Below are 12,005 nucleotides of genomic sequence, written 5' to 3'. Positions count from 1 at the left end.
AGGAAAGATGACCTGGTTGCTCAGGCAACTGGGCGGGCGGTGATTCTGCTGCCTGAGACAGGGAACGCAGAAGGAACAGATTTTCAATAGAGGGCAGGCTGTACTTAACGTTGCCAGATAAAGTTCTCCAAGTCTACTTTCCTTTTAGTAAAATAATCCTGTTGCCCAAAGGATGCTATTGACAAGCTACCTTTACAGAATTCAACTGTAGAATAAAACGTTTTTCATACAGATCATATGAAAACTATACAATTGGATAAATACTGCACTTGAAAGTTAAATTCCTCTATCTTTATTTGTTGGAAGGCATAGAAATAAATGAAAACAGAGTCGAAAAAAACTTACCCCATAGACAAGTTCCCCAACCATGCCGTTCCATATTTTAGTCTCCGGATCCCTTGCACCGTATTTCCCATCACCGACAATGGACAATTTGTATTTGATCCTTACATGTTTGGCTATTTCATAGGCTAAGTCTACACAATAGCCTTCGTATCGCTCATTTCCTTCCAGTTGCTCATGATTCTTCTTATACATTACGTATGGTGATTCCTTTGAGACCAGAAGCAAGATCAAAGGATTACTCCTATACATTTTTCTAAGAGATAATAAATGTAATAATGAAGTTTTGTTCCCCTGTGGCTATTGAGGTTTGGTGTGTTAAGAGAGCCTTTAAAAATGATTGCTTAATAAGTAGAAGAGCCTCAATCGACTGTTCATGGGGGCACATATTCCTTGGAGTCCTTAATTGATGATTTAAGGAAACAGAGAAGAATTTAAGTTCTTTTTGAGAGTTTGAAAGAACCAGTTTCCACCTGTAAAGTCTCTGATTTAGTCAAGTTGGGCAGAGGTATTTCTTTTAGTTACACGAAGGTTAACTGCCTTTGATTTCTTGGGATTTACTATGTAAGAACCATAGCCAGCCCTGGCAAGCCCTAGGGAAGCACTGTGATCTTTGTGAGGTCAGAGTCTGTGGCTTATTCATTTTTATATCCTCAGGGCCTAGTACAGTACCTAGGACAAAGTGAGTGTTTGATAGGCATGTTTAAATGAAAGAGAAACTTCAGCTGAATCTCCATTTAATTAATCACAATTTCAGACCTACTCATTTTCAGGCATATTCATTCTTAACCCGGGTTTGTACTTCGTTCAGTAATGAAACATACCAGGTTTTGGAAAAGCATTTGAAAATAAGTGGAAATACTATTTCACATCCCAGTAGTGCTTTTGGTTTTTCAGCAAAGCTTTGCATGGTGAATATTGCCTTGAAACGTCTTATGACATGGATAGGAGATTATTATGACGACCATTCCATAAGTTAAAAAATAACACAACCTGAGGCTCAGAGAAGTTGTGATTTGCACCGTTAAACTCAGGTTAGTGGTAGACCTAATATTAGAACCCTGACCTACTCTTTCCTCCATATAACGCTATCTCCCCCACAATGAAGAATTACATTTCAAGTCCAGATGAAGCATCAGTCCATGAGGGTAACAAGGAGGATAACAAGATCTAAAACTATTGCGAATTCCTATTCTTTTTCTTTATTTAAATGACATTCTGTTCCTCATCATGGCAAGACATTTCGAAAGATTCCTAAGCTGACCTGTTGGAAGTTTCCACTGTTTGAACTTGAGGTCTTTCCTACTGGCTGAATAATGCTTTTCAGAAGACAGAAGTCTTGCTGTACAGAAAGCCCACCTACCTTCCATCCATACTTACCAGAATGGTGGTTACTACTATGGTCCGGTTCTCTGCAGATGCACTGTCATTGCTGATTTGCTGATCTGAGAAAGGCACAAACCTTTCATACTCATTCCAGTAGCCAGCCTAGAAAGAGCAGACATTTGACCTGGTTGCCTATTTTTCACTCAAAAAGTGCTGCACGAAATTCAAGTGCTGTAGTAGAATGAAACCTTTTTGTAGTTGCTTGAGCAACAGATGTGCTGTTCCTTCACCCTGGGGGTTCCCTTCCCCACCTTGCTTTTACTGATATTTGGTAAGAATAAGTTAGCCCACTGTAGAATGATCAGCCTTTTTGATTCTTTAAACTCAGATAGCAGAAAAATTCTTTCCTTAAAACTGTGGGAGAGCTGGGTGGGCAATCAGTTGAGTATCCTGTAGAAATGGTACAAGATATTTTACGTTCTAAGGTTTTATTAAGTAACTACTAAATTCCCACTTCCGGACTAGCTCACTATTAGTATGGTAGACGCAAAGTGGTTATTATGAAATTTAGCTGTAGGGAAAGGTACTTTGTCCAGAGTCGTTTTGGTGGGTGAGTTGGCAAAATGGAGAGATTACCTACTTTCCAATTCTTTTGCTAAAATCATGTGTATCTTGGCAGCTTCTGTTTAAATAACGTGCTATAAAATTTGTAATTCCTTCCCTGTGTTGTAGGAAGCTGTTAATTAATCTTGAGTCTACCACTTTTAAAGGACCAGCCTCAGAGGGAAATAACTTTTAAAATGTGTAGATGGAACACTTTGATTACAAAACAGCTCTGCATCGTATCTACACTATTCACCAAACGGAAAGGCAAACATGATGTGTGGGAATTTGCTTTGGGTGTGTTTCCTAACACCTATTTCCTTGCATCTGAGGGCTGTCACTTTCTGAGAGATTTTTTATTTGGATATCTGTTTGGGTTACTTACCTTCCGAGAGCCAGTGACTTTCATTTCATACACATCGATGGTATAATTTGTCCTACGTCCGTAAGTGTCAAATTGGATGTTTCCAGTCATTCCTTGTACTTGCACCTGGTAGAAAGGGAAAAATGTAAAATTTAAAAATAGCACCACATTATTGCCTTTTTGGTTTTTGCGATGAGGTCCGCTGACAGATCTTGGAATCTTGGAGAATGTTTATCTTGAGCCATTGAGCTATAGCCACCAGATCAGTCTATACAGATCTTCATTTCCTCTGCAGTATTTTCTAAGTATGCCTTTCAGTTAATGAAGCTTTGAGTGGGTGTGACAGGCAGTTTCTTATATGATACAGTGAGGGCCCTACCACTACTTTTTCAAGGACCTGAAATTTCTTTCTTTTTTTTTTTTAAATACTTAACTTTCTCTTTATTTACTGGTTTTCAGAATAAAAATCTTTCATAGAATTGTCTAAAGGTAACCCATGTTTTTAGTAGTATTATCAACTCATAGATTTAAATGTATTTTGTGTATTTCAATCCCTTTTTTTTAAACTGATTTTTTAAAATTAACTTTTATTGCAGTATGGTTGCTTTAGAATGTTGTGTTAGTCTCTACTGCACAACAAAATGAATCAGCCATACACATACAGATATCCCCTCCCTTTTGGACTTCCCTCCCATTTAGGTCACCACAGTGCATTAAGTAGAGCTCCCTGTGCTATACAGTGTGTTCCCATCAGTTGTCTATTTTATACATAGTATCAATAATGCATATGTGTCAATCCCAGTCTCCCAATTCCTCCCACCCCACTCCCTTCCCCCTTGGTATCCATACATTTGTTCTCTACATCTGTGTCTCTGTTTCTGCTTTGCAAATAAGATCACCTATACCATTTTTCTAGATTCCAAGGAACCTGAAATTTCTACCATTCGTCTTTTCTGAAGGGAGTTGCCTGAAGAGTATTCTTAACTAGGATAATGCGTTCTTCTGAACTGTGAGTTCCACTATTCCCAACATCCAAACATAAACCAGCTTCAGTAACGTGGGCTCTGGAGCTCCTGGATTCATACTGTAACTTCATCACTTACTAACTGTATGACCTTGGGGATGTTCCTTAATGCTTTTGTACCTCAGTGTCCTAATCTGTAAAGTGGGAAATCCTAGTAGTACCTGTCCCATGGAGTTGTTAGGAGGATTAAATGAGTTACACATATGTAGTGTTTAGATCAGTGTCTGGCATGTAGTGAGCACTGCAATACATGCTAGCTCTATTAATAATAATAATTATTAATCAAAATGAATTTAGTTCTGTTTCTTGAGGGGTTTACACATTTATCAGCTACCATAGTAACAGGGATGAGTTTTTCCTCTTATTTAACCTATGCCCAGTTCCAGACAGGTAGTGGAGAGCTAGGCCACGGAGGGATAATCCAATAGACTGATGAAATTTGTTAAGTCTAGGGAATCAGGAGTATTGAATACTATATAAAACAGATAGAGGTACTAGAATAGCCCAGACACCTAGTTGGGAGGCCAAATGCAGATGCATGTATGCCACAATTTTTCCTGGGTCTGGGCCCCGTGTTATGAATTAATATGAGGCCATCTCTACTGGGTGGAGAGATTTCCTTACCTGTTTTACAGTTCAAGGACACTGGATGAAAGACCCTCTATAAATATGTCATTATTGTTACCCACTTGAATTACTTATCTGGTGAGTATGGGTCAAGGAATTTGCTTCAAAGAAAAAGAATCTGTCACTCTCCCAAGATGAGAGAATGGAATACTTTTTCATCTCTTATAGAAAAGTGACAAGCTGTTTGTTAAGCAAGTGAGAAGCGGTAATGGGCTTGTGCTGCAGAAGAGAAAATTGATGGCAAATAGTAGGGAGCATCTTTTTAAAGGGAACGGGGCTTGTTCGCCACCAGTAGGAGACCATGGAATATCTGTTGAAGGAGAAATGCTCCAATGTGACTCCCTGAAGACAAGATGAGTGTCCTACTAAGTGAACAAACCTAAGCACTACTGTCAGCTTAGGCTTGCAGAGAAGGTGACGTCATGCTTCTGGCTAAAGAAAAGGTCCTTTGTTGAGAAAGAAATTGCTTATCCAGCAGGATGGGTCTGATGCATACTGTGGTGCATGAAGGGTTCTTTACACTCTATTTTGGGCACTGAATTGTAGGAGAGGAGATAGGCAGGGTAGAGACACTGGCAGAGGAAATTATTAAGGAAATCCTTTGTTAGTGAAAATAGCAAAGTCTTCAGTCTCATTAAGAATTGTATATTTCTGAAGATTCAGCCTATCTGAGCATGATCTGCAAACTGGACAGTAGCCTAAGCTGATTAGAACTTTTGGTGAGCAGAAGTCGAATTGGACTGCCATTCAGAGACAAGTCTATTTTTAAGGATGTGAATGTCAGTGACAGTTTCCCACCATCCCATCTGGGATCCCTTCTTTAATCCTCTCCACCCCGCACCTCAGTCTATATTAGGTGCTTCTCCTCTGGGTTCCCATAGCATTCCGTGTGGAGCTTCACCATAACATTTTAATCATCTATGTATTTCTAGCTCCCCTGCTAGATTGGGAGCACCTCAAGATGAAAGACATTTTTTTTCTGTGTTCTCAGCAACTAATCCAGAGCCTGGGATAGAGCAGGTGTTCAATAAATGTTTACTGAACAAGTTGACAAGTTTCGATGACTTAGAATTGTGACATACTTCCATCGATGGATTGTAAGGGTGATGATTACCCAATCTGCAAGTAGCTTTAAGGTTTTTAAAAGCATTTGTTTACATATTAGCAATTTAAATTTGAGCTCCCCTCATCTTATTTCATGTTTGCATTTTAACTTGGAGCCTGATACATAGTCCTTGGTGCTCAACAAATATTTGTTTAATGAATGGTGTGATTATTTATTCATTAAAACAGGCCCCTTAGGAGACTCTTTCAGGTAATGATTTTGTTTGCCAGATTTCTTTGAAGGAAGAGAATGATTGACTGAGCAGCAATTATGTGCTTGTCACAATGAGGGATGCTTTTACATCATGTATCCTCACTTTTAGTTAACTTAAATAAAATGGGATTTCTTTTAATATGGTAAAAACCTTTAGGACTTCAGACCACCCTCTCTTGCAGTCCTCTGAAAAGTGGAGTTTCACTGATCATTTGTCACAAGGCAACATGTACTTTTGGCAGAGGCTGATACTTTCCAGCCTCTCTGAAGCCTTAGAAAGAGGCTGGCCTATGGAAAGAGGGAAAGCATCCTTTCTGTTGAGTGTTTGATCATGAGGGCCTGGGGAGGAAGGTTACTTACCTGGCTTACAGCTTGAGCTATATCAGTGAGTTAGACATGTGGAAACTTTGTGCAATAATATGATCAATCTAATGTTTTTCTTGCCAAATTCATTTCTTGTCCTTCACTCTGGCAGCCAGTTTTGTATTTGGGGAAGAGAGTCATTTGTGTCATGAATGGGAAGTCAGTCGAAGACGCTGGTACTTGCCCCTTGAGGTTTTGATGAAAACTCCTTTTGGTTCACTCTGAGGGAGTTTTATATTTCACTCATCATTATGTTTCACCTGACAATACAAATCTTGTAACAGCTATGAAGGTTGAATCTAATTAACTGTTCTTCAAAAATTGTGCAGTGCTACCTCCATAAAACTACACTTAGGGCATTTGTTAGGGAACTGACATAATGACATAAAAATCTGCATGATGGGAGAATGAGTCATATCTCTTTCTTGGAGAGAGACACAGTGGCTACTAACCCCTTTCTACTGAATGCTTCCAACTTGGCAAATTTAAGGCAGCAGTAAGAGAGCCAGCTACACAAAACGATGTACATTATGAGGCCATTACAGATTCCTGGTTGCTGGGTTGTGCACAGAATTATCTTATCATTGCCTATCTCTTTGTTGATTTGGATGTTCTAAACATCAGGATAATTAAAGAAGTAGAAATAAGAGAGTCTTGTACTCTCCAAGTACTCTCTTATTTTAATGCATGCAGGCGTGTGTAGCTTAAAGCAAAATATTCAGGAAAGAGCTCTTGCTTGGAAAGCTACACTGAATGGGCCATGCTACTCCTAGTGTAAATAATGGAATCTGTTCAAAGGATACTGCTCAAAGCCTTAAATGCTCTCCCACCCAGTAAATACTAAAAACAAGTGACCTATTTGACTCTCTGCCCATTGATTCCTTGTACTTTCCTTCAGGCTTTTTCTCTAGGGCATTGGGGAAATAACTCTTAAGTAGGCCTAGAATGGACTGTGTTCCTGCATTTCACCATGTAGAATAGTATAAAGGTTCTTTTTGACAAATAGAAATACTATCACACTGGCTCAGTTCCACAGTCCATCCAGGCTAATAATTTGTCTGATGAGCCAGAGGATGCTGGTAATGTCTACCCTGAAGTTAGGAGTTTCCTAGAGAATATCCCAGTTCCCCTAAGCAACACAATTTTTTGGAAAGTCTGAATTTTTTGAAGCCATTTACATGTTCAATCCATAACTTTCAAGGGTACTGAGTTTGATTTACTATCCCCACTTTAGTACAGAGCTAAATATTCATTTGCCCTAAATTTACCATTTCTCAAGCTTCAAGGAAGAATCTTCCAGTTTTAGATTTCTAGATTTTGGTGAATAAATATCGATGCTTATCTTTCTGTACACTTTGAACATTCTACAGACTCTGATCCTATTCCCTTTAGGTTATCTTTTCTCAAGATTGAGGTCTTACTCTCTTTGTGTCTTTATAAGGTGCCCCCAACCGAATAACCCACTGTGGTCATTACCATTTTCAGAGCTCTCTCGATATCAATTCCTTGACTCCAGGGCACAGCAGGGTTTGCTAAGCAGTCTCCAGCACTGCCTCTCCGGGACACATCCACTCGCTGCCTCCTCAGATAGCGGAAAGCTTCTGCTATGACCAGTATCGCATCGTGCGTCAATGCAGATGTGTACTGAAATGGATGTATGGAAAACAAGATATCATGACAAACGATGCCCCCAAAACTTGCCTCGTTTCTTATAATTTTCATTCATCTCCAACTCTTGCTCTATGAAGTCACCCTCTTAATTACTTGAATCAAGAGATCTCTCTGGGCACGCCTGACTTTGATCCATTCTAGAATGATGCATCTTACCTCATGTGTGCACATGTTAAGATTATTGAGATCAAATGGCCCAAGGGAATCTCTCTTACTCTCAATACTGTGTTTCGTATTGAGTGAGTGACTGCTAAAAGGCCAGCTCCTTTATAGAGAGCAAAATATGTGGGAAGTGAAAGGATGGCATATGTAGATTGGAAAGGAAACGGCATATCCTAAAGCAAGATTGAGTTATCGCTGTTTGTAATAGAAAATTCAGATCTGGTGTTTACTTAGGGGAAAGTGGAAATAACTAAGTTAGACAGCTTGAAATTAATTTGGAGGGAAACATTAATCATTTCTGTCTGGACCACGTTTCTGGTGAACTAGGACCTCTGGCCAGCAATAAATCAGTTTTTGTTTCCTTGGGAGAGCAAAATCCAAAGCTGGTTTTTGACTGTAGAAAATTACAGTTGTTATTGAGTTTTAAATCTGATAACATTGACAATTCATAGGCAATACTTCGTGATGCTACCTTTTTCAGGCAAGAACACTTACTTTCTATTTCTTGGATATACTGTACTGATACACTGTACTAAGGATGAGGCCTGTCATTTAATACAAGGGATTTGATTTTCTGCAATTTGACATGGTGGATGCCTTTTCATTAATGAATCAACAAAGTGTGATTAAAATTAGCTGGCCCCTGTTTTGCAGGGGTGACAAATACTGGTAGAATACAGAATTCTGTTGATTTCTAAAAAAAAAAAAAAAAAAAAAAAAATGAAGCAAAATGCCCTGGGGGGAATTTTCTGCCTATATAGTGTGTCCCAATACAACTGTGAATGAACGCATTGTCATCTTTACAACTATCAATTTACTTTTCTGACTTTTCTCATGTTACTTTTCTTTCAGGGCCAAGTCATCAAGTATGACTGTAACAGGGGGCATAAGTTCTTTCATGAAACAAAAAATATCTGTGTCTGCCCGTGCTAGCACTACATAAAGCCAACATGGTGGTGATTTTTTTTTCCAGCTGGCTGCATAAACTGTCAGCAATCTTAATGTAGTCCTTTCCAAGCCATGCCAAAATAGCTATTTAATTTTCTACTTTTTCAGCTTCTACGGACTAATGTGTGACCATCTAAAAAAAAAAAAAGACCCCAAAGGAAATGTTCATAAAATATAGAATAAATTAAGCATCAGGATTTTAATCTCTAGACAATTTTATTTCCTAATCAAAAATATTGTACATAAGTTTTTAACATGGGCTTTTTGTCTGTTTGATATAGAGACAGGTTCCATAATGACTAGTACAAGTCAAAGTAATCCGAAAGTTGTAACCACCTATTTAAGTATTTCGTTTTCTTAAGCTGTTTGAAGGGTTTTGCTTATAAGCCTGAACAATTCTTCTCAGTAAGTTCTAAGAACTTTACATTACACATATCATGAGTTACCAATGAATAATCCAGAGCTGAGATTGTCTTCCTTCTCTTTTGTACACCTCTACAACTTCTGAACAGGCATAAATGACTGTGTAGCACCCTTTTCATACTTTTACTCTTGTCCATTTTTTGTGCCTAGCATAGTGCCTGACATTGTGTAGGTAACCCATAAAATATTGAATAAATGAGTTTTTTTCCTCTACCTATTGCCTGCTAAATCTAAGGATGGCAAAACAGCAGATAGGCAGTTGTATGAAAATATAAATTAATATAAGCTCACCTAAATGTAGTGGGCAGATTTAGTCCATAAAAAAAAAGATTTGAATCATCAAAGAAATGCAAATCAAAACCCAAGTGAGGGACTTCCCAGGTGGCACAGTGGTTAAGAATCCACCTGCCGACGCAGGGGACACGGGCTCGAGCCCTGGTCCGGGAAGATCCCACATGCCGCGGAGCAACTAAGCCCGTGCGCCACAACCACTGAGCCTGTGCTCTAGAGCCCGCGAGCCACAACTACTGAGCCTGGGAGCCGCAGCTACTGAAGCCCGCACGCCTAGAGCCCTTGCCCTGCAACAAGAGAAGCCACTGCAATGAGAAGCCTGTGCACTGCAATGAAGAGTAGCCCCCGCTCGCCGCAACTAGAGAAAGCCCGCGCGCAGCAACGAAGACCCAACGCAGCCAAAAATAAATAAATAAATAAGATGAATAAATTAAAAAAAAAAACAAAAAAACCCCCCACAATGAGATAGTACCTCACACCTGTCAAAATGGCTATTATCTGGGGCTTCCCTGGTGGCGCAGTGGTTGAGAGTCCGCCTGCCGATGCAGGGGACACGGGTTCATGCCCCGGTCTGGGAGGATCACACATGCCATGGAGCGGCTGGGCCCGTGGGCCATGGCCGCTGAGCCTGCGCATCCGGAGCCTGTGCTCCGCAACGGGAGAGGCAACAACAGTGAGAGGCCCACGTAACGGGAAAAAAAAAAAAAAAGCTATTATCAAAAAGACAAGAAACAACAAGCATTGATGAAGATGTGGAGAAAAGGGAACCCTCGTGCACTGTTGATAGGAATGTAAATTGGCACAGTCACTGTGGAAAACAATAAGGAGGTTCCTGAAAAAATTAAGAATAGAACTACTATATGATCCAGCAATTCCACTCCTGGGTATCTATCTGAAGGAAATAAAATCACTGTCTCAAAGAGATATCTGCACCCCCATGTTCATTGCAGCATTATTTACAATAGTGAACACATGGAACAAACCCGTGTTCATCAAATCATCAAATGATGAATGGATAAAGAAAGTGATATACACCCACACATATATACATATATAAAGTCGTGTCAATTATATTTCAATAAAAATATATATGCACACACAGACACACATACAATGGAATATTATTCAACCATAAAAAGAAATCCTGCCATTTGTGACACACAGATGGACCTTGAGGGCATTATGCTAAGTGAGGTAAGTCAGACAGAGAAAGACAAATACTGTATGATCTCACTTATACGTGGAATCCAAAAAAAAAAAAAAACTCATAGAAACAGAGAACAGAATGGTGGCTGTCAGAGGTCAAGGCTGGGGAATAGGGAAAATGAATGAAGGTGGTCAAAAGGTATAATCTTCCAGTTATAAGTTCTGGGAATGTAATGTATAGCATCGTGATTATAGTTAACAATCCTGCACTGTAGTTTTTGAAAGTTGCGAAGAGAGTAGATCTTAAAAGTTCTCATCATAAGAAAAAATTTGTAGCTGTGGTGGTGATAGATGTTAACTGAACTTATTGTGGTGATCATTTTGCAATACATACGTACATCACATCAGTATGTGGTATACTTAAGAGTAATACAATGTCAATCATATCTCAATAAAAAATAAAATCATCATCTTAAAAAAATGATTTGACTACAAAGGATTCCTCATAGGAATTGTGACCATATTTACTGAAACATATGAGGACACCTGGAAAAATCTGGCATGTGTAATGTAATCACTACAACTACAGAGGATCACTTAGCTAGTGAGTGGCTTAAATTAATACAAAAAGATGTTTAACTTATGACTTTTCTAGAACATACCAATTGCATAAAGTAAGGTCCCACTTGTATTGTGTTGATGTGACCCATTCAGGGTGGACCTGCGTAGGTGATTCAGAATGTGTCTCTTTTCTATGTCCCATTGTTCCTCCTTCTTCTATTCTTGCCAGGGAGGAAGGATATGAGGATGGGTATCTTGAAACCATGAGAAAGGAAATGTCCCCTCCCCTTTCCTTTTTTAGGGAGGGGCCTTGAGCCTTGACTCTGCTTTGATCCCTCATCTTGATCACAAGGATCCCACAGCCATGGTACATACATACTTTCACGTACATATCAGGAAGAAAGAATTTAAAGTCTGTTTCATACTTGGATCAATGCACTGAGGGAATGGGTTACTTAAAAAAAATACATTGGAAGGATCCTTTGTGTAACATGAATAACTTTCCCCCCATTTATCTGTTTTAATTCCTGATTTTTAAATAATAGGATTTCTAGCCATAGGGGAACACATGAAAAATGTGTACTTTAAGCATGACTTTCTGCTTTCAGTGTTCTTATCTTGATTTCATGAAAATGAGCAACTTAGGTAATCTAATTATTTAAAGATACTTTTGCAGGCAGGAAAATATTTCCATTCAATATTTGTATAGGCAACATGCACTCTGTATTAGAGCCTAATTCACTTGGGTGTACTGAGATTCATGAAACTTATTAACACAAAGTAATCACATAAATAATGTAAAATCTAATTTTCTGTTTCAGACTATCAATTTTCCT

The 12,005-nt window shown here is 39.0% G+C and overlaps 1 protein-coding gene across 1 annotated transcript in view; it reads right to left on the bottom strand.

The window, feature by feature from the left end:
• GRIA3 (glutamate ionotropic receptor AMPA type subunit 3) overlaps positions 1 to 12,005 on the bottom strand; it is a 290,033-nt gene that overhangs the window by 83,449 nt on the left and 194,579 nt on the right. Inside the window, exons 8-11 of the mRNA XM_029240492.1 lie at positions 7,444 to 7,611; positions 2,657 to 2,761; positions 1,723 to 1,830; positions 346 to 552 (exon numbers count right to left, since the gene is read on the bottom strand). Of these exons, the coding sequence (XP_029096325.1) occupies positions 346 to 552; positions 1,723 to 1,830; positions 2,657 to 2,761; positions 7,444 to 7,611 (588 nt within the window). The remainder of the gene's footprint in view (positions 1 to 345; positions 553 to 1,722; positions 1,831 to 2,656; positions 2,762 to 7,443; positions 7,612 to 12,005) is intronic.

The sequence above is a fragment of the Monodon monoceros genome, unplaced genomic scaffold (genome assembly GCF_005190385.1).
Source record: "Monodon monoceros isolate NGI ecotype Baffin Bay Population unplaced genomic scaffold, NGI_Narwhal_1 Super_Scaffold_22, whole genome shotgun sequence".
In the NCBI taxonomy this organism is placed as follows: Eukaryota; Metazoa; Chordata; class Mammalia; order Artiodactyla; family Monodontidae; genus Monodon; species Monodon monoceros.
This window is presented reverse-complemented; position numbering and strand designations above follow the sequence as displayed.